This window comes from Gorilla gorilla, chromosome 4 (genome assembly GCF_029281585.2).
Source record: "Gorilla gorilla gorilla isolate KB3781 chromosome 4, NHGRI_mGorGor1-v2.1_pri, whole genome shotgun sequence".
In the NCBI taxonomy this organism is placed as follows: domain Eukaryota; kingdom Metazoa; phylum Chordata; class Mammalia; order Primates; family Hominidae; genus Gorilla; species Gorilla gorilla.
The window spans coordinates 81,748,522-81,770,850 of NC_073228.2; the positions used below are offsets into that span (position 1 = coordinate 81,748,522).

General features: G+C 49.0%; 1 protein-coding gene across 1 annotated transcript; it reads right to left on the minus strand.

Moving 5' to 3' along the window:
* Positions 1-19,080: 19,080 nt before the first annotated feature.
* On the minus strand, positions 19,081-22,272 carry LOC101141502 (ubiquitin carboxyl-terminal hydrolase 6-like). Its single transcript, XM_063706619.1, has 3 exons — positions 21,995-22,272; positions 21,479-21,628; positions 19,081-20,532 (listed from the first exon to the last, which is right to left on the minus strand). The coding sequence occupies exons 1-3, from the start codon at positions 22,257-22,259 to the stop codon at positions 20,147-20,149; spliced, it is 801 nt and encodes a 266-aa protein (XP_063562689.1). The 5' UTR covers positions 22,260-22,272; the 3' UTR covers positions 19,081-20,146.
* Positions 22,273-22,329: the final 57 nt, after the last annotated feature.

Below are 22,329 nucleotides of genomic sequence, written 5' to 3' on the forward strand. Positions count from 1 at the left end.
ATGTTCTTCTTTTGATGAACAAAGTTCTTAAGTCTAATTCATCAATATTTTCTCTAACGGTTAACGCTTTTTGTATTCTGTGTAAACATTGTTTATTCCAAGATCATGAAGATACTGTCCTATGTTTTCCTGCAGAAGCTTTATTGTTGTATCTTTCACACTAAATAGAAACCCTCTTTAAAATCACCAACTCCTACTGCATTCTTAAAATATTTTGCTAAACTTTTCGAAGATTCTGGCACCACAACACTCGCTTCCCAGCCTCAAACCTTTTGGGGAGGTGGGGACAGAGAAAGAAAGAAGCTGGCAGGGAAAACCCAGCCTCAGCCAAGACCTAGCCCAGATAGTAAATTAGCAGGGCTGGGAGTCTCCATCATATCAGCAGTCACATGTCTTAAAACCAGAATCTACCCAGATTATATATATATCTTGTATCTGCCACTGCCATTACCTTCTTTTCACTTTATGTCAAAAAAAGAAAAAGAATCCCAGCACTGAGGCAGGAGGATTGCTTGAGCCCAGGAGTTTAAGTCTGCAGTGAGCTGTGATAGCACCACTCCACTCCAGCCTGGGTGACAGAGGGAGACCCTGTCTGAAAAGAAGAAAAGAAAGGAAAACCTATCGTGTTACTGACCAGTAATAGGGGCTCCCAAAGTATAAACTCACCTCAGACCCCTGTTTGTTCTTCCTGCTACCCTGTCCATTCTGCCTCCGCCCCGTTCCGAGGCTGGACCATACCATGAAGGAAGGCCCCTTGGTTACAGCCTCCCCAGCCCGTCAGCCATGCTGCCAAGAATACTGGAAAGAATAAAAAGCTAGAGGGAGGCGGCTGCCTGCAGGAGGTTTAGCATAAAGGAAATAGGAATGGTAACAGGAAATTGAAGAAAACAGTTAAAAAGAGCAGTCATTCAAGAATGACCCCACTGATGCCACCTGTGCTGTCCCCCACCTGACAGAAATGGACCGAGGCAGCTGCCAGAGTGGATATGCAAAGGCAATTCACATGTTCATTAGTGCCCTTTTATGATGTAACCTAGTCATAATGAGATTGCAGGGAAGAGATGGAAAATAAGATGTTTCCAATCTTGATCATAAGAATAGTATTTCCTGCTGGCGTGATTGTGTGTGTGTGTGTGTGTGTGTGTGTGTGTGTGTGTGTGTGTGTGAATATTTTGGATTAGCTTTCAAAACATTTTACATTTGATGAAACCCAAAACTCATTTTGCCTGGAGTAATTTTTATTCATTGTTAAATCTCTGTAAAATTAGAAATATAAATATGTGTCTGGTTTATTTACTCTTCACAAAATATGGTGTCTAGACCTGTTTGTTTATGATGCCTCTTAGGCTCGTTCTCTCTGAATTAAGAAGCCAAAAAAAAGTGGTAAAAGTCAGATGATTCGTAGTCTTTTTGAAAACCAGTAGCCATGTGCATTTTACTTAAAATGACTTTTCTTTTTACCTCACCAAAGTACTACATGATAGGTTATGTTCAATCCCTGTCGCTCTCCGTGTGTGTGTACATATGTATGTATTTTATTTTAGATTGAGGGGGTACATGTGCAGGTTTGTTGCATTGGTATATTGTGTGATGCTGAGGTTTGGGGTACAGTTGATCCCATCACTCAAGTAGTGAGCATAGTATACGACAGTTAGCTTTTCAGGCCTTGTACCCGACCCTGCCTCACCCCTTTCAGAGTCCCTAGTGTCTGTTGTTCCCATCTTTGTGTCTCTATGTACTCTATATTTAGCTCCCATTTATAAGTGAGAACATACGGTATTTGGTTTTTTGTTCCTGCCTTAGTTTGCTTAAGATAATGGTCTCCAGCTGCATCTGTCTTGCTGCCAAGGACATGGTTTCCTTCTTTTTTTATGGCTGTGTAGTATTTCATCATGTATATGTACCGTATTTTCTTTATCCAGTCTATCATTGATGGGTATTTAGGTTCATTCCATGTCTTTGCTATTGTGACTAGTATTGGAATGAACATATGAGTGCACATGTCTTTTTGGTACAATTATTTGTTTTCTTTTGGGTACATATCCAATGAGATTGCTGGGTCAAATGGTAGCTCTGTTTGAAGATCTTTGAGAAATCTCCAAACTGCTTTCTACACTGGCTAAACTAATTTACATTTCCACCAACAGTGTATAAGTGCTCCCTTTTCTCTACAGTCTCATCAGCATCTGTTATTTGTTTGACTTTTTAGTAGCCATTCTGACTAACGTGAGAAGGCATCTGATTGTGGTTTTGATTTGCATTTCTCTGGTGATGAGTGATGATCAGCATTTTTTCATATGTTTGTCGGCCACTTGTGTGTCTTCTTTTGAGAAATGTCTATTCATGTCCTTTGCCCATTTTTTAATGGGGTTATTTGTTTTTTGCTTGTTGATTTAAGTTTTTCTTATAGATTCTGGATATTAGATACATCGTTTGTGAATATTTCTCCCATTCTGTAAGTTGTCTGTTTACTCTGTTGATACTTTTCTTTGCTGTGCAGAAGCTCTTTAGTTTAATTAGATTCCACCTCTTTTGGTTGTTATTGCAATTGCTTTTGGGGACTTAACCAAAAATTCTTTGCCAAGGCCAATGTCGAGAAGGGTATTTCCTAGGTTTTCTTCTATAATTTTAACAGTTTGAGGTCTTGCATTTTTATTTTTTATTTTTTATTTTTTTTGAGATGGAGTCTCACTGTGTCCCCCAAGCTGGAGTGCAGTGGCGCGATCTCGGCTCACTGCAAGCTCCGGCTCCTGGGTTCACGCCATTCTCTTGCCTCAGCCTCCTGAGTAGCTGGGACTACAGGCGCCCGCCACCATGCCTGGCTAATTTTTTGTGTGTTTTTAGTAGAGACGGGGTTTCATCGTGTTAGCCAGGATGGTTTCAATCTCCTGACCTCGTGATCCACTCACTTCGGCCTCCCAAAGGTCTTACATTTAAATCTTTAATCCATCTTCAGTTAGTTTTTTTATGTGGTGAAAGGTAGGTGTCTAGTTTCATTCTTGTGCATATGGCTAACCAGTTATCTCAGTATCAATTTCTGAATAGGAAGTCCTTTCCCCATTGCTTGTTTTTGTTGAAGATCAGATAACTGTAGGTATGCAGCTTTATCTCAGTTCTCTATTCTATTCCAAAGATCTATGTGTCTGGGTTTTATACTAGCAACATGCTGTTGTGGTTTCTGCAGAGTTATAGTATAGTTTGAATTCCAGTAGTATGATGCCTCCAGCTTTTTGTTCTTGCTTAGGACTGCTTTGGCTATTCAGGGTCCTTTTTAGTTCCATATGAATTTCAAAATAGTTTTTTCTAAATCTGTGAAAAGTAGTTTGATGGGAATAGCATTGAATCTGTAAAGTGCTTTGGGCAATATGGCCACTTTAATGATATTGATGCTTCCGATTCATGATCATGGAATGTTTTTCCACTTATTTGTGTCATCTCTGGTTTCTTTCAGCCTCCTTCCATATATTAACCCAATAATGAACTTGTGTTCAGGGACCTGTTCAGCTCCAGTTAATATTGTAGGTGCTGGGGATTCCACAGTGAATGAAACAGGCAACAGTCCCTGCTCTCGTGGAACTTACATTGTCATGGGGTCTGGCAGTTAACTGAAATAGAAGGTAACGTATGTACCATATTTGAAGGGGATATTACTGTGGAGAGAAATAAAGCAGGGAAGGAGGATTGGGAATGTTGGGTGAATGGTGCAGTGTATATACAGTAGTCAGGGAGGTGACATTCGAGCACTTGCACCTCTTCCCTGAAGGGCTTTGGTGTCTGCATGAAGGTTTATTTCCCACCAAGGACTAGGTGTGGAAGGTCAAAGTAAGGAGGTCATCACTGCCGTGACTGTGCCAATAGGAGCTGAAGTGACACAATGGTGGTCGCCTCAGGTCAGCAGCACTGGGAAGTGAGCATCGCAGCCAGACCCACCTGCAGAGCCCTGGGCCAGCTGCCTGACGTCTTGAGTGGCCCAGAATTGAGACCCAGTAAAAGGACATGAGTCTGCTCTCACTGTCAAGTGAGGCCCACGCTGAACTCAAAAAGGTGCTCCTAGGAGACCCTTCCACACATTCTGCTCAACTCAGACATCCTGGGGTCTTTTTGGAATAAGTCACTCCCAAGAAGGCCCTGCAAATTACTCTCAGTCCTCAAATTTCATGCTCCTGATGCATGTTAGCTCTTTTCCAAATCAAGGGCAGCCCTGACCCATGGAACACCTATACCTCCTTTTCTTTCATCTAAGAGTCTACTCTGAGCTCCTGGTTTTGTGTTACGATGGGGAAATCTCCATCTCTAATGTACTTTCCAGTAAGAATTCTGGAGGGACGGAAAGCCAAGAGGGTGAATGTGACAGACAGAATTCTAAGGATAATCTTCATGACTCTCCCCGGAATAATGTCCTGCCCTTTATATGACACAGGGAGGTGGTCTGGATGTGCCCCACCTAATCACAGAGCCCTGTAAAAGCCAAGAGGTGTAAAGCATGAGAAGGACTCTGCATGTTCTTGGTGGCTTGAAGAGGGAGGGGCACATGAGAAGGAGCTGAGAAGGGCCCGGGCCCCTGGCTGACAGTCACCAATGCTTTAGTGCTAGAAAGTCCCTAGCCATGCCCAGAAATTGTCATGTGGGTGCTCTGCAGTTCTGAGGTTGACACCTGCAAATGTGGTGCCACCAGGTCCTTTGTCTCCGTCTCTGTCCTGATGCCCTCAGACCTCAGCCAGACCAAGGATGCTGTTTGCTTTGCCTTCTGCCTTCCTTCAGCCGGGGGATCTTGGCCTGGAAGTCACTCTGATGAATGTGTGGAATTCAGCTCTAAGTCTCTCCTGCATCCTCTGTTACCTCCCAAGAAGCATGATGAGGCACAGCCACCCCACACCTTCATGGGTGGCACCTTGGCTGTGGTCCTTGGGTCCTGTCATGCCATGGACCCTTGGACACTGGTGAATCAGGCAAGGGCATGGGTAGAGAGTCCCTGCATCTCACCTGCATCTCAAAAGCTGGAATCCGTAACCCTTAGCAAGTTGTGATGGGACGAGTTTAAGAGTTTTAAAGGCTGCTGTTTTCATGTTTGAAACTACAATATTAGAGCAGTATTGTAGTATTAGAGTCAGCAGCTCTGTGAGGTGGTGAGAACCCCAGCCCTGGGGGTGTGCAACCAGGAGGGGAGGTGGGGCACAACAAGAGCATCCTGTAGTGACTGTAGGCTTGCTTGTTTCTACAGACAGAAAGTTCCTAGCAGTGGGATTTGTTTGTTACCTCTTTCTTAGAAATCCACCTGCCAGAGCCCAGCTGTTGTTTTGCTACTGTTCATTGACACAAGCAATGAAATTTAAGTTACAAATAGCACTAAAGGCCCCTTTGACGGTCACCCCCAGTTCTGTCCCACCCAGTGGTAGCCAGTGTCATCATGCATGTCCTTGCAGGCTTCTTATGCTTCACAGTCACGTGTGCATGATCACGAACGACACAGCACTGTAGTGTATGTGTGTGCGAGTGTGTGTGTGTGAGTGTGTGTGTGTATGTGTGATGTTTGGTTTATCATACTGAGGCAGGAGAATAGGGTCTGGAGGCAGAGAACTTAAAGCCAACTCATGCTGAATTCCTAAAGGTGAATCAAGGGAAACCACCAAGGTCTGGGGGCAGGGAACCTGGGGTCAATTCATGCTGACTCCCTAAAGAGAGAACAGCTGGATCTGGGGGCAAGGAACCTAAGGCCAATTAATGCGACCTTCCTAAAGCTACCACTCCCCCCACACAAACCATTCTCCCCACACCCAAGTGGCAAAGGATCAAAGGCTCCTCTCCTATAGCCCTCCCCTTCCACCACGTCTCAGATGGAAAGGGAGAGTGCCTTGGATTGGCCAGGGCCAAGCACGAGCCATCCCTTCCTCTGCATAGGGCACCAGTTTGCCCCAGCCTTTAATTAGCCACGACCAAATCCTTCATCCAGGTAAGGGGTAGCCTATAGGGTCCTCAAAGGAGTACTTAAAACCCAGAAAACTTTGTAACCAGGCCCTTGAGCCCATTGCTCGGGCCCACTCCCACCCTGTGGAGTGCTTTCTGGCTTTAATAAATCCCTGCTTTCCTGCTTCCTTCCTGTGTTTAATTTCTTTGTTACTTTGTGTGTTTCGTTCAGTTCTTTGTTCAAAATGGCAAGGACCTGGACAACTCACGCTCCCTTCCTTCCAGTAACAGTACTGTAAGACTTACGCTATAAACTACTTTTATTCACTCAATATCTGTCCCGAGAGCTTCCACATCTGTCTCACGCTCTTAATTGTAGCACAGATTCCTGGCTCTGCCCTGTGCACCCTGCTTATTCAGGCATCCTCTGCTGCATGAACATTTACATTGTTTCCTGTTTCTCTCTGTCATCAGGAGGCTCACGGAGGAGGAGAATTTCTCGAGGGTGGGTTAGATCTGTGTTGTACATTTAACTGACCCTGGCTGATTACTCACCAGAACGCTGCTGCCAGCTCCCTCCCTCCAGTGGGCCCTGAGTTCATGTTTCTGTAGATCACCCCCCTGCCCTTGATGTTACCAACTTTAAAACTTTGCAACCTGATGGCTGAAAGTTAGTTTTTCATTGTTCAGTTGTGTTTTTCTGATTTTTGGGAGACTGGACATTTCCTGTGTTTGCTGACCATCTGCTTCTCCTCTCATGCTCTGTGCACCATCACCCTGCTCCGTGCACCATCACCCTGCTCCAGCTGCTTCCTGGAGCCTCCCTCCTTCCTCTCCACCTGCTCACATCCTCCTCGTCCTTCAGTTTCTTCCCAAGGGCCCATGGGCTTTCTTTGGCTTTTACGTTCCTCTCACTCCGCCTTTGGCTGTTGCTGGGCTTCCCATCCCCTGGGAAGTTTCAGAGGATCGGGAAGACACAGGAGTGCAGTCACCATGCAGTGCAATATGGGCCGTAGTATTCATCCTCCACGGCCTTTATTGAGGACTTACTGTGTACCAAGAACCTGCTCTAAGAACGTAACTGTGCTCCCTCACTTCATGCTCATAACCACCTGTGAGATGGGCAATGTTCTCATCCCCTTTTATGCAGAGGGACAGAGGAGTAGAGGCACAGAGGAGTTCCATAAATTGTCACCAAGGCTTTCCACTGGTGTGCGGCAGGGTCAAGATTGAAACCCAGGCTGTCCAGGCCTAGGGTTCAGCCTTTCCAGTGCTCTGCTAGGTGTTGGATAGGGCCAACGAGACACAGAGAAAGAGCATCACCTGACTTGGGCTGGGTCAGGGATGGCTTCCTGGAGGAGGTGACAGCTCAACAGAGCCTTGAAGGAGGATCAGGAGGAGCTGACTAGGCAATGAATAGAATAAGTATGTCCAGGAAAAGGGAAGGGCCTTCTCAGTGATGCTGGGAGGCTGGAGAGCTGTCCTGGCCCAGGATGTGTGCCGGGGGGGCAGGATATCAGGCCCAAGGGGTGGCCAGGGCCAGATCTAGAAGACTTGGGCCATCCCACAGTTGATACCTGATCCCAAGGCCAGGCAGGCCTTCCACTGCTCTGTGCGCACTGGTGGGCAGTGCCCCATGGGACCCCAGGAGCCTGGACCCCAGCCACTCACCTGGGCTCCTGAGACCCAAGGCGCAGGCACGGGGGTGGGAGGGGGTGCGGCTAATTTACATCTAACAGGTCAAGGGGGAAACTGCACGTCTCACTGTGCAGATGGAACCCACCGCTGGATGGACCTAGGACACAGCCTGGATTCACAGCCTTTCCCTGCTGCTGTGTCGCCACACCCCAGGCAGGGAGCGAATCTGTTCTCTGATCTTCTTTTGTGTCCAGTTAACCATGTCCCCAGATACATACCTGATCAGGAGCTCAAGTACATAAACTTTCTGAGAATTGAACAATGCAGTGACCAAAGGCTGCCTCGACACAGGATGATGTTGCTTAGAGCCCTGGGACCACGAGTCAGGACCAGCCGGAATTGTGACCTCGTGCTGGCAGAGGCTGTCTGGTGCTGCAGAATCAGCCCTGGCCAGTTGTTCCCTGACCCACACTGGGACTTTGGCTGAGACACTTCCCGTCAGCTGTAAAACAAAGAAGACTGTCTTTCCTATTAGATACGCCTCAAAAACACAAAAGTGCTTTGAACCTGCCAGACTTCCTCTTGAAGAGTCACAAGCACACAAGGAAAGGCTCTGAGAAAGAAGGCCTGCAGTTAAAAAAAAAATACTTTGGCTTTCTTTTTTTTTTTTTTTTTTTTTTGAGACGGAGTTTTGTTCTTGTTGCCCAGGCTGGAGTGCAATGGGCGATCTTGGTTCACTGCAACCTCCACCTCTCGGGTTCAAGCGATTCTCGTGCCTCAGCCTCCCAAGTAGCTGGGATTACAGGCATGCGCCACCACGCCTGGCTAATTTTGTGTTTTTAATAGAGATGGGGTTTCACCATGTTGGCCAGGCTGGTCTCGAACTCCTGACCTCAGGTGATCCACCTGCCTTAGCCTCCCAAAGTGCTCGGATTACAGGCGTGAGCCACCACACCTGGCCGCTTTGACTTTGTTTAACCCAGCATTTTTCAAGCTAATTTGACCACAGAGATCTAGCAGCATCTGTTAACCGGACAAGCACATGAGGCACAGGCAGAGGGCTCTAAGAATCACCCTCCTTGGCTGCTGTCTGGTCTCAGGGTGCAGGGGAGAGTCTCTCCTGCATCCAAGTCTGCGCTGCCCAGAGTGTGAGCCCAGCCCACAGAGCTAGTGCCTAAGAGGAGTTTTTCCTTTCTTTTTCTGTCAACAGAGCTTCTCTCTCAAGCTTCTACTCCGCCTGGCTGTGTCAGTCTTAGGGTTTTCCTGTTTCTCTTTGGGGCTTCATGGGGGTTCTGAGATTTTATGTGGGTTGAGATGGTGGTAGAAGAGGAAGGGCATGGACAGCTCCTCTGGTCAGTTGGGCAACTGCCATCTGGTCAATAGGGCACTGTCTCCCCTTAGGTCCAGTGGCTTTGGTGGCTTCCAGGCCATGAATGGGTCCTGGAAACTCCCCAAAGCTGCCCTTGTCCAATAGAACCCACTACCGGCCTTCCACTCAGCCACTGCTTCACACTATGGCAGGGTGTGCGGTAGCTCCTTCCCTCTCCACTCCCCAGCCCAAACTGGGGGAGAATCAGGGGTCTCTCTTTAATTTTTTTTGTATCCTTTGATTTCAGACTTGCTTTTGAATAGACAGTATTAGTCAGGTGGCTTGAAACCCAGAAAGTATTGAAAGATATGATAGAAAGTCTTTTTTTCCTTCTTTTTCTCCAGCTGCCCAGTTCTTGCCTCCCCTTGAGTAAATAGTTTTATCGAAATATAATTCCTGTGCCATAAAGTTCACCTGTTTAAAGTGTATGGGTCTATGTTTTTTAGTATTAATGTATTTACAGAGTTACGCAACTGTCACCATAATCTAATTTTAGAACATTTTGATCACCCTAAAAGGAAACTTTGTCAGTCTTCATTCCTCCCTAGCTACAGGCTACTACTAATCTATTCTCTGTCTTTATAGATTTACCTGTTTTGGACATTTCACATGAATGGAATCACACAGTGTATGGTGTATTGTGACTAGTTTCTTCTAATTGGCATAATGTTTCCAAAGCTCATCTGTGTTACAGCATGTATCAGTAGTTCATTTTTATGGCCAAATAATATTCCATTTTATGGATATATCATATGTGGTTTATCCATTCATCAGTGGGTGGACATTTGGGTTGTTTCTGCATTTTGGTCATTATTATTAATAATGGTTCCATGAAGGCCAGGTGCAGTGGCTCACACCTGTAATCCCAGCACTTTGGGAGACTGAGGCAGGCAAGTCACTTGAGGCCAGGAGTTCAAGACCAGCCTGGCCAACATGCAAAACCCTTTCTCTACTAAACACACAAAAATTAGCTGGGTGTGGTGACACATGCCTGCATTACAGGCATGCACCACCAAGCCTGGCTGATTTTTGTATTTTTGTAGAGACAGGGTTCACCATGTTGCCCTGGCTGGTCACAAACTCCTGGGCTCCAGCTGTCCACTTTCCTTGGCCTCCCAAAGTGCTGGGATTACAGGCATGAACCACCATTGCCAGCTGATAAACCACATTTATGAAAAACCCACAGCCAACCTCATATTCACTGGTGAAAGACTGAAAACATTTCACCTAACATAGGAGGAACAGGTCAGAACGCCCCCTTTTACCACTTATGTTTAACATAGTATTGGAATTCTAGCCAGATAAATTAGGCAAGCAAAATAAATAAAAAGCATCATATTGGAAGGGAAGAAATAAAACTATTTATTCACAGATGAAATTACCTTACATAGAGACAGTTCTTAAAATCCAGTAGAAAGCTACTAGCACTAATAAAGGAATTCAGCAAAGTTGCAGAGAACAAGGTCAACACGCAGAAATCAGTTTTATTTCTATACACTAGCAATGAATTTTCATTTGAAAACAAACCCACCTACAATAGAAACCAAAAGGATAAAATTCTTCAGAATAAATTTAAGGTGAGAGACTTGTGCACAAAAACTATGAAACATTGCTGAACAGAATTAAAGGCCTATATACCTGTAAATACAGCTCAGGTTTATGAATTGGAAGACCTAATATTGTTAAAATGCTATATACCACCCAAAGCAAAATACAGACTCAATGCAATCTCTGTCAAAATCTCAATGGCCTTTTTTGTAGAAATAGAAAAGCTGATCCCCAAATTGGTGTGGAATTCCAAGGGATCCCAAAGAAACAAAACAATCTTGAAAAAGAGGGACAAAAAAGCTGGGCATAATGGTTCATGCCTGTAATACCAGGACTTTGGGAGGCTGAGATTGGAGGATTACTTGAGGCCAGGAGTCTGAGACCAGCAGAGCAACATAATGAGACTGGTTTCTACAAAAAACTAAATTAAAAAAAAAAAATAGCTAGGTGTGTGTCATGTGCCTGTAGTCCCAACTAATTGGGAGGCGGAGGTGGGAGGATGGTTTGACCCCAGGACTTTGAGGCTGTAGTGAGCTATGATTGCACCACTGCACTCCAGTCTTGGTGAGACTGAGACCCTGTCTCAAAAATTAAAAAATGAGTAAAGTAAGAAAAAAGAAGAAAAAGGAGGACAAAGTTGAAAGACTCACACTTCCTGGTTTCAAAACTTATTACAAGCTACAGTAATGAAAAGAATGTGGTCATGGCATAAGGAGAGAGATGGAAATCAATGGAACAGATTGAGAGTCCAGAAATAAACCCTCACATATAAGGTTCATTGATTTTTGACAAAAGTGTCAAGATCATTCAATGGGGAAGAGCCAGGCTCTTGAAAAATGGTACCGAGGCCAGGCACACCTGTAGTCCCAGCACTTTGGGAGGCCGAGGCGGGTGGATCACCTGAGGTCAGAAGCTCAAGACCAGCCTAGCCAACATGGTGAAACCCTGTCTTTATTAAAAATACAAAAAAGCAGCTGGGCATGGTGGCGGGCCCCTGTAATCCCAGCTACTCGGGAGGCTGAGGCAGGAGAATCACTGGAACCCAGGAGGTGGAGGTTGCAGTGAGCCAAGATTGTGCCATTGCACTCCAGCCTGGGCAACAAGAGTGAAACTCCATCTCAAAATAAATAAATAAAAATAAAATGGTAATTTTGATGTGAATTTTACCTCAAAAATATTTTTTAAGAGCTGCATAGGGAGACTTTGTCTGTAGAAAAAAATCAAAAACTTAGCCAGGCATGGTGGCCTGCGCCTGTGGTCCCAGCTACTCGGGAGGCTGAGGTGAGAGGATTACTTCAGCTGAGGAGGTAGAGGCTGCAGTGAGCAAAGATCACGCCACTGCACTCCAACCTTGGTGACAGAGCAAGATCCTGTCTCCAAAAAAAAAAAATCAGAGCTGCTCTTGCCCTTGTGCTAATGGGCGCTCCCTCTATGACATCACCTACCTGGCTCTTAGGGGCACCTGAGTTTAAGACTCCTGCTCTAGATTCATGTTACCAAATCCCCTTCCGGAGAACGTGCAGTCAGTTACACCACCACTCAGGATCCAGGAGAGAAACATTTTCACCAAACCCTGCTCAACACATTGACTTCCTCATTTCAGTGGGTAGGAGAGTGAGGTTCAGAGACGTTAAGTGACTTGCTCCAGGTCACACAGCCAGTCAGGACAGTGTCAGGACTGGAACCCAGTTCATCTCATCCTGAATCCAGTGACCTGTCCTTGTGCCCCACAGGTTTCCTACAGCCGGGGAAGCCAAAGAATAGGGCTGGGAGCCCCATTCAAGGGCTCTGACGCTCAGAAACTCATCACAGCCCGCTCTGAGGCCCTCAACTGGCACAGTTCCCAGCCAGGTGAGAGAAGAGGAGTAGTTCAGACCCCTGAGTCTGGGAGCAGTTGCCGGTGGCCGGCTTCCTCCAGCATTGGTGGAGGGGGAGCCACCAGGGGGCATCTGCGTGCATAAGAGTCTTGGTCTTGGCTGCCCAGTTAGTCATGGGGCTGCCCAAGTATCTGCTCCTCTTTTGCCAGGAGTGGAAGGAGCAGCTCAAAACCAAGCTGTGGCAGGTGCCACAGGAGATGGGCTTCCCTGAGATTAGCACCTCCCTTTCCACCAGGAGCCGAGAATACTCAGGTTGCTCATTTGAACCCATATGGTGAAGTTTCCCTCTCTCTCTCTGGATATTTATTCTGTAGTTTCAGTTTTCAAAAACAAAACCCTTCTGTAGCATGGAGTTCTCAGACTGGGTGCTGTCTCCAGTGTGTTCCTTGTGAAACAAATGGATTTTGCTTGTGGTTGTGCGAAGTCTCATAATTACCCCAGGGGGGAGTGGTCCAGTTGTGAAAGGGGATGGGGTAGCACATCAGCTTTGTTTTGGGGCTGTCCTATGCATCCTAGGATGGTTGGCAGCATCCCTGGACTCTACTCATTAGATGCCAGTAGATCACCTCCCTATCCCCCCCATTGTCATTGAGACAACCCCAGTGTCCCCAGGCACGGCTACCTGTCTCTTGATGGTGAGGGCAGAAGCATCTTGGTTGAGCACTGCTGGTGTAGAGACAGCCTGGATGAGAAGAGGAGAGAGATGAGAGGCTAAAGCCTCTTTGAGGTGAAGGTGCAGACTCTGGAGCCCAGCACGTGTCGTCAGCTGGGCCTCAGTGTTTCCCTGGACAGTGTTGCCCTTGGGTTTCCAGCCGTAAACAGCAGGAATAAATCCCACGAGAGGCTCATGCCTCATTCTCCGTTTGCTTCTTTTTTCCTTTTCTTTCCTTTCCTTTTTCCTTTTCTCTTTGTTTTTTTTTTGAGACAGGGTCTTGCTCTGTCACCTGGACTGCAGTGCAGTGGTGCAGTTGTAGCTCACTGCAGCCTTGACTTCCTGGGCTCGAGGAATCCTCCCACCCCAGCCTCCTGAGTAGTTGGGACCACTGGCACGCACCACCATGCCCAGCTGATTGTATTGTTTTGGGTTTTTTTTTAGTATGTTTTGTAGAGATGGGGTCTCGCTGTGTTGCCCAGGTTGGTCTTGAACTCCTGGCCTCAAATAATCCTCCTGCCTTGGCCTCCCAAAATGCTGGGATACAGGCATGAGCCACCATGCCTGGCCTAAATTTCTAGTTTTGACAGATGTGCCAGGGTTATGCAAAATGTCATTCTTTTTTTTTTTTTTTGAGACGGAGTCTCGCTCTGTTGCCCAAGCTGGAGTGCAGTGGCGTGATCTCAGCTCACTGCAAGCTCCGCCTCCCAGGTTCCTGCCATTCTCCTGCCTCAGCCTCCTGAGTAGCTGGGACTACAGGTGCCCGCCACCCCGCCCGGCTAATTTTTTGTATTTTTAGTAGAGACAGGGTTTGCAAAATGTCATTCTTAAGGAGAGTTGGATGGAAAGCACAGGCGAACTCTATCGTATCTGTTTAATTTTTCTGTAAATTTAAAGTCATTCAAAAAGTAAAAGTAAAAGTTCATTTTAAAAAACTGAGGAGGTTATCATTCCCTCTGTGTAAAAAGCACAGGAGGCTGGCCTACAGAGTCAGGCCGTGGTTGCAGGGGCAGTGCTGGGAGGGCCTGGGCATGTTCTGCTTCATGATCTGGGGGCTGGCGAGTTCCATCTCTAAGTCTTTGGAGCTGTGCACTCACAGCAGATGTAAGTCTTCATCTTACATCTGTAAGATGTAAGTCTTCATCTTACATCTGTAAGATGTAAGTTATATCATAATAACTTTTTGAAAGTTTAATTCATATAACAAGGTCAAGAAATGTCCATTTGGGCTGTGGCACCTCAGATGCTTATCCAGCCATGAGCCTTGGCCCATACGCTTCTAGAAGCATCCACTCCCACATAGCATTTGTCCAGACCCAGGGCACCTGGGGAACAAGGAGCAGGATTGGGGAGATTTGAAGTTTCAAGTGGGGAGGTCAAGAAGAGTCACTGAGAAGGGGCCAATTGAGCAAGGAGCTGCAGAGGGCGTGGAGGGCCCTGAGAACATTGCAAGTGGATGGCACAGAGCCAGGCCCTGAGGTGGGAGCCTGGCCAGTTGTGGGGACAGCAAAGAAGTCAATGAGAGCAGGAAAAAATGGGGTAAGGGAGATGGGTGGGAGGAGGTCAAGATTATGGGGGGTTGGGTGCTTTTCGAGGTCCTTGGCTTTGCCACAGTAGGGTGGGTGCTGTTGGGAAGGGTTTTGAGGGGGAGGGGCATGATCTGACTCAGGGTTCACAGGGTGCCTCCCTCCAGCTGCAGTGCTGAGAGCAGCTACAGGGGCAACCACTGGGAAATTGGGAGACCCATTAGAATTGAATTGCAATGACCCCAGGGAGAGATGAGAGTGGCTTGAAGCAGGCATGAAGGTGGTGAGAAGTGGTCAGATGCCTCTGCAGAGTGAAAGGGTAAACACCATAAAAGTTCTATCATCTGGCTGTCTGGCCGGGGTGGTGGCTCACCTGTAATCCCAGCACTTTGGGAGGTCGAGGTGGGCGGATCGCCTGAGGTCAGAAGTTTGAGACCACCCTGGCCAACATGGTGAAACCCTGTCTCTACTAAAAAAAAAAAAAAAAAATTGGCTGGGCGCGGTGGCTCACGCCTGTAATCCCAGCACTTTGGAAGGCCGAGGCGGGTGGATCACGAGGTCAGGAAATCAAGACCATCCTGGCTAACATGGTGAAACTCCATCTCTACTAAAAATACAAAAAAAATTAGCCAGGCGTGGCGGTGGGTGCCTGTAGTCCCAGGTACCCAGGAGGCTGAGGCAGGAGAATGGCGTGAACCCGGGAGGTGGAGCTTGCAGTGAGCCGAGATCGCGCCACTGCACTCCAGCGTGGGCGACAGAGCGAGACTCCGTCTCAAAAAAAAAAAAAAAAAAGTCCTATCATCCCATAAAACCACTCACTCCTCATTGCAGCCCTAGACTTGCTCTACCCACACACTTCAAAGGGGGGCTCTGCGCTCTTCACCCTCCTGCACCCGCGCCCATCCAGGAGTCAGAGCAGGATGTTTTCCTCTAAGGGAAAGCAAAGCGAGTGTGTGCACTCGTGCAGAATAAAGTTTGGGCCACTCATTTGATTTCTTTGTAGATTTTATTCTCGTCTTTTTTCCAATAAGAAACACCATAACTAATTACTTCAGAGAGGCTCTTCCTAGTGTATTTTTAAGAGGAGAGGCAGTATTAATAGTTCCAGCCGCATGGCAGGTGGCCCTCTGTGACCCGTCACAGTGAACAGCAAGCTCTTGGGGCCCTCTTAGGCTTGCGCTTTGAGGCTCCTGCCTGCCCTGGTGGTTCTAGAGTCCCCCAGGTTACCAGGCCTGAGGCTTCTGAACATCCCCTAAACACAGCCTAACTTCCCAACAGTCTCCTTCCCCTCGGGGAGTCTCCAAAAGGAGATTTTTTTTTTTTTTTTGGAGACAGAATCTCGCTCTGTCACCCAGGCTGGAGTGCAGTGGTGTGATCTCAGCTCACCCAAGTAGCTAGGAATACAGGAGTATGCTACCATGCCCAGCTAATTTTTTAGTAAAAACAGGGTTTCACCATGTTGGCCAGGCTGGCCTCAAACTCCTGGCCTCAAGTGACCCACCCACATCGGCCTCCCGAAGAGCTAGGATTACAGGCATGAGCCACCCCTGCCCAGCCTGATGGTTGCTCTGAAATAGCCAGAGAGCTGGGATGCAGTATAGAGCAGTTCGTTTCCCAGTGCTGCCTTGAGCCTGGGTTAGATCTTCTCTTCATGCCAATCCAGGCCTTCTGTTTTCAAAGTTTCTCTTGGAGTCTCATGGGACCTTGGCTTCTCCTGCAGCATAGTCCCACAGCCTGGCCCCAGGGTGGCGCCCTCCTGAGGTACTCAGAGGTGTGTGGCGTTGATAGTTGGTGGGGGCAGCTTTTAGGGCTGGAGGTGGTAGGCTAGGACTGAATGACTTCAGCCGAGATTGGCTCCTCCCCACTCCTCACGGTGGAGATCCCAGGGTGAGGGACCTGCAGCTGAAGTCCATCCATACAGGCAGAGAGACTGAGGGTGATTCTCAGACGAGTGTGGGCTGGTCACTTGCAGGTCTTCCTAAAGCCCGTGCTGGCGTTTCTGATTCAGCAGGTCTGTGGGGGGCAGGGGCTTCTTCACTCTTAATCAGTTCCTAGCCGATGCTGATGAGGCTGGTTCAAATGCCGTGCTCTGAGAACCCCTATACTTAGGTAACAGGGCACCTGGCTGCCTGTAGGTTACCTGTGGCCTCTGGGCTGGCACTGCTAGTTGTAGGCGATATCCTACCAGTTAATTTTAACTTGGAGTCTTTTAGAGGACAAAGACCTGTTTTGGTGGTTCACTGAGTTGAACAGCCTGGTGGGCTGGCCTTCCCAGCGCTTCTCATCAGTCTCAGGGCTGCGCCGCCAGGCCCTAGGTGTGCATTGTTCTCTCTCTTTGCTACCGGTGGAGTCTCCACCACCATAGACCTTTTCTAGGACATCAGCTTGGATCTCCCCAGCTCTTCCACTCTGTCTGGCCGCTGAGCCCAGGGAGTGTGGGCAGCGTGGTAAATGGGGACAGCCACGTGTGGGGAACCGCCATGCTCACGGACTGCTTGTGACAGTGGGAAGCCTTCCTCACCCACATGGCAGGGGCATGTCTCCTGGCCAGAAGGCTGTGCTCCATCAGAACCAAATCAGGGCTCTTTCACACACCCAGGACTGAGCAAAGATATGGCATTAGCCTGGGTTGGCTGCGGTCTCTGGTGCTAGTTTGTCTTTTGTTTTGGCCAGATGACTTGATATTTCTGTCCCTCAGCTTTGCACTATGCTGGGTATTGGTGTCAGCAGTTGCTGTTCCAACCTCCTCATGTAAATGAACCCAGAGCCAAACTGGATGCCCCTCAGCCTTTGTGTTAATCACCTACCCCAGAGTGTGAGCTGAGAAGCGCCCGGCCCTCTCCCCATGGTCCACAGCCTTCTCCACATGTGATTAAAACTTAGCTGTGACGTTCTGCAGTAGGGCCATTTTTGAAATTGTGCACTTACTGCTTCAGTTGAGATAAGTAATAAGATTTCGGATGTGATTGTTTAAAATGTTTTTAAGTAGCCATAGCATACAGTTGTTCAAAAAGCAGAAAACGTTCCTAAATTTTAATTGTCTAGTGTTTTATAGTCTTATTTCCTGTTAGTTGCATTAATTAAAGGTTACTGCAGAACAGTCCTTGTTGAGTGGAAGTATTCCTTAGAAGAGGTACAAGCTTTTGGTTTCTATCTTGCTGAATAGTCTGCAGGACGAAAGCTGCATGTATAGAATTTTAAAATGCAGCAACTTTGTTACTCTTGTCAGAGGCGTTGGAACCAGTACAACTCCATCTTGAATAGAGGCTGGGTAAAATAAGACTGAGACCTACTAGGCTGCATTCCCAGACAGTTAGGGCATTCTAAGTCACAGGATGAGATAGGAGGTCAGCACAAGATACAAGTCATAAAACCTTGCTGATAAAAACAAGTTGCAGTAAAGAAGCCAGCCAAAACCCACCAAAACCAAGATGGCGACAAGAGTGACCTCTGGTCGTCCTCACTGCTACATTCCCACCAGCACCGTGACATTACAAATGCCATGGTGACATCAGGAAGTTACCCTGTATGGTCTAAAAAGGGGAGGCATGAATAATTGACCCTTGTATAGTATATAATCAAGAAATAACCATCAAAATACCTCCCCAGCATTAACATCAGCACAGACCTAAAGTCTGATAAGAAACATTTTATAACCTTTCTCTGAAGACTGCTAGCTGGAGGCAAACCAATTTATTTCTTAAATATGCGTGATTGAAGTCTCAAGTCTCTCTAAAATGTATAAAACCAGGCTGCACCACGACCACCTTGGTACATGTTCTCACGATCTCCTGAGGGCTGTGTCCCGGACCACGGTCACTCATATTTGGCACAGAATAAATCTCTTCAAACATTTTACAGAGTTTGACTCTTTTTCATTGACAAGACCATAGAGAGTAACTTCTGGATGTTGCCATGGCATTTGTAAACTGTCATGGCCCTGGTGGGAGTGCCTTTTAGCATGCCAATGCATTGTAATTAGTGTATAATGAGCAAGAGGACAACCAGAGGTCACTTTCATCCCCATCTTGGTTTTGGTGGGTTTTGGCCAGCTTCTTTACTGCATCCTATTTTATCAGCAAGGTCTTTGTGACCTGTATCTTGTGCTGACCTCCTGTCTTATCCTATGACTAAGTATGGGTAACCTTCTGCAAATGCAGCCCAGTAGGTGTCAGACTTATCTTACCTAGACCTTATTCAAGATGGAGTCAGTCTGGTTCAAATGTGTGTGACACATTTAGATGGTCACAGGGGAGGTGAGGGGCCTTCAAATTTTATTTTGGTTCATGATATGGCTTGGCATGTATGCTTTTCATTTGTAAAATTGCTGTTCTTTTGACAATTTAAGTGACTATTTCATTGACTAGAAGTTTGAAAATAAAAATTAATTAAGAAAAAAATTCCAATGACTGTGCTGTGGTTGGAGACTTTATTTACCAAGATGTTTACCCTTTCCTTTCCCCTCTCATTATGAGCAGCTGTGTCACTGCTCCTCCTCCTCCCCTAATGCTTTGTAATCTCTCCTATGTCATAATAAAGCTACACTTTATTCTGAAAACTGGCCAGTTCTCCTTTTATTGACACAAGCAGTCAAAGAGAGGGTGGCAGGAGGGAAAACAGCAGCCAGGGCAGACCGACCTGGATGGGGCGCCCTGGTCACAAGTAATGCCATATAGGCTGCCATGGTGGCGATAGGTAGAGCCGGCAAGTCTGTGTCCAGGTAGGGGCTTCCTACAGTGAAGGCTGATCTCAGCCCCCTCCACAGTGTGGGCGGCCTGCCCACAGGCAGCCCGCTGGTCCTCCTGGGAAATGGTGCCGGCCCAGGAATCCACAGCAAGTCTCTCATCATCAGATGGGGTGCTCAGCAATGGTGAGGCAGGCGTGCAGCAGGCAGGGCCTTGAAGCCTCCAGGTGGCGTATTGGCATGTGAAGCCGGGGCACTCAGGACACTTTTGGGCTGGGCTCCAGAGATCAGACTGCCTGCACTGCAGTGATGAGGCTGGGAAGAGGCAGCAGTGTTCACAGCTGTTGGCCCCATTGAACCAGCCCTCCACATCCTCATTACTGCACGGGCTCCCGTCTTGCCCAGGTTCTCTGATGTGAATCCTTACAGCATGAGGGCTCACAGTGCCCTGGTCCCCTCTGTGGTCACCCTGGGAGCCCGTGGTGCCTCTGGTGCCTCTCTCCTCCTAGGACTCGAGTTGAAGCCGGGGACCTCTGGGCCTGGGACTCACAGGTGGGGTCAGAGGCCCCAGGGCATGCTGCTGGCTGGCTGGCTGGCTGGGGCTGCAGGAACCCTATGCTTAGCCTTCCCTCCAGAGGCCTTGATGGGACCAAGCCTCCCTGAATGGGATTTTCCAAAGCCCAGAACCAAGGTCGAGCAGCCATCTGGGGCTGCGACGCAGCTGGGCGTGTGCCACCTGGGCTCCTTCCATGCCACGTTCTTCTACTGAGGGGCATCGCAGGCAGGTGCTGCCTTGTTGCTGGGGTGTCTCCTGACCTGCCTCCTCTGTCATAAGCCTGGGCAGGGCCTGGTGTCGGGGTCCCAGTGGGCTTGCTGGGCCAGGCCCGTCCTGTGGTTGCAGGGCTGTCCAGGTAACATGTTGAAGTGACAGGGGCCCAGTAGCCCTGTTCAAAATTGTAGTAAGGAAACCATGGATCCCAGCATCCAGGTCTGTGTGGAGGTGTGGCATAGAGTCCCAGCACAGGTATTTTTATGTAATACGAGGCCTGACCTCACCGGGAAACAGGGTGGCCACATCTTGATCCTCTGGGCCACCCAGAGAGCAGCCTGCTGCCCTGGGTTCTGGGGAAGCCCCTTCGTGCTGCTGGGCCTTGGCCTCCGCCATGGAGACAACCCTGTCAGGCCAGGCTGGGGGAGGACAAGGCTTTTGTCCTGGGGGGCTGATGGCATGAGCCCCTGGAGCTGAGCTGGTGGGCTGGGCAGGGCCAATCTGTCTCCCTCACAGAGGGGCCTAATGCCAGGAGACAACCTCGAGGACCCTCGCTCGAGTTCTCCTGAAAAAAAAAAGAAACAGATGTGGTCGGCATCTTCACCAAGCTCATCGGGCACCTTCAGGGCTGGGCCCCACAGGCCTGGGTCTCTGGAGTCCTCGGGGTCCCTGACACTGAGTATGCCCCCGCAGGCTGCTGATCTCAGGGCGAGGACTGTGTGCAGTCTGGGGTCAGGGAGCTTTCAGGGAACCTCAGGTTGCTCCTGAAATGGCCCCCAGGGTTCAGGCTGGCTCAGGGCTTCCTGCCTCATGCCCTCACCTCAGGACTGTTCGGCAGCCCCAACTCAGAACTCAAGTGGGAGGGACCTGCACTGTCACCCAGCCCCCTTGCCACCACACATGGGGGCCTGTCTCCACAGAGCATGAGAAGGTCCCAGGCAGGGGTTCCCCTCTGCCCTCCAGGCTGTTCACCCCATGCCGGGGCTGGACCAATCCCATGTCCAGCTGAACTCTTGGTTCTGGCTCTGGGTCAGGGCTTCCCCTATCCTGTGCCTGAATCCTCTTGGGTCAGGGGCACTGATTCTCTTGTCTCCCTGGCTTGTTGTCTTGACATCCTTGGAGGGGCACTCAAGAATGAGGGTTCCCTGCTGCTCTCTGAGGCTGCTTGAAGGTGGGGGTGGGGGCTTCCACAGCTGGGTCTGACTGCCCCAGTGTCCCTCAGGGCCCTTCGAGGAGGAGAGGAGGACAGTGTGGAAAGTGGGGGAGGGGTGTTGGGGGTTCCTGTCCATGGCCCCTGCCTGTCCACACAGCATGTCCAGCACACACACATGCGCTCAGCGCCTGCCCTGAGGAGCGGCAGACCCATTTGACTTTCTTAGAGTAGAGGAGGAAGAGGAGGAGGAAGAGGTGCAGGAGGAAGGCCAGGTAGGAGGGCTGATGGGGCCAGGACACCCCCAACCATTGACTGCCCCAGAGGGAGACTCGGGAGGGGACCTGGTGCTGGAGCCCACCTGGGGGTGGCAGGTCCCATTGTTTTTTTGTGAGTTCCTTCATAGAGGTTTGAAGGTTCCTGAGGACCGTGTTGTCCTCCAGGGCCCAGCTCTGAGAGAGTCGCTCCTGAAACTCCCAGACGGTGCTCCAGGAAAGCTTCATGAGGCACTCTAGGGAGAGGGCGGGCATCAGGCCAGGAGAGTTCCCTGGGAGGGGTCAGTGCCCGTACCCCATTTCCACCAGGGCTACCTCCCACTGGGTGGTGCCGGATCCTTTTTGGCCACCCCAGAGTCGAGCTGTGCACAGGAGGCCACAGCTAGGGGAGGCCGGGCAGGGAAGTGCTCCCCACACTCCTTTCATCTGGGTCATGTGGGGGGGTGGACTCAGTGTCATCATGCCTTGCCCAGCCCACCAGGCCAGGCCCTCTGCTCGGATGGAGCAGAGAGTCATGGTAACAGTGTGAGGACGCTTCCCTCAGGCCAGCGGAGGTCTGTCCCACGTGTTCCCTTGGGCACCCTCAGGCACATGGGACTTACCCCTGTGTATTTTGAATGATGCATGCGCCATGGCTGTCAGTACCTGCTCGCCCTCCAAGATAAGCACATCCCACAGTCGCAGGGTGAGCCCGAAGGATTTCTTTGGGGACAGCAGATGTGGGAGGACCTGGCCTTTCCAGGCTGGGGCTGGTGGCCTGAGCAGGACCCATTGGGGTTTCAGTCCTCTGGAGTGCTGAGGACCCCTTTCCATGGGATGAGACCCCTCCATGAGGCTGCGGTCAGACAAGGTCCTGCAGCTCCTCATGGGGGACTCATCTCAGCAGTGAGGTGGCTTCTGGAAGAAGGGGCCTCCTGAGGACTTGGGGCTTCCCTGG

What these genes read in the sequence shown, in the direction of transcription:
- LOC101141502 (XM_063706619.1), bottom strand. Translation starts at nt 22,259, where the DNA reads ATGAGGAGCTGCAGGACCTTGTCTGACCGCAGCCTCATGGAGGGGTCT. An exon ending in ATCATTCAAAATACACAGGG is followed by an intron (nt 21,629 to 21,994) that starts GTAAGTCCCATG and finishes CCCTCTCCCTAG; the next exon opens with AGTGCCTCATGAAGCTTTCC. An exon ending in ATGGGACCTGCCACCCCCAG is followed by an intron (nt 20,533 to 21,478) that starts GTGGGCTCCAGC and finishes TTTTTTTTTCAG; the next exon opens with GAGAACTCGAGCGAGGGTCC.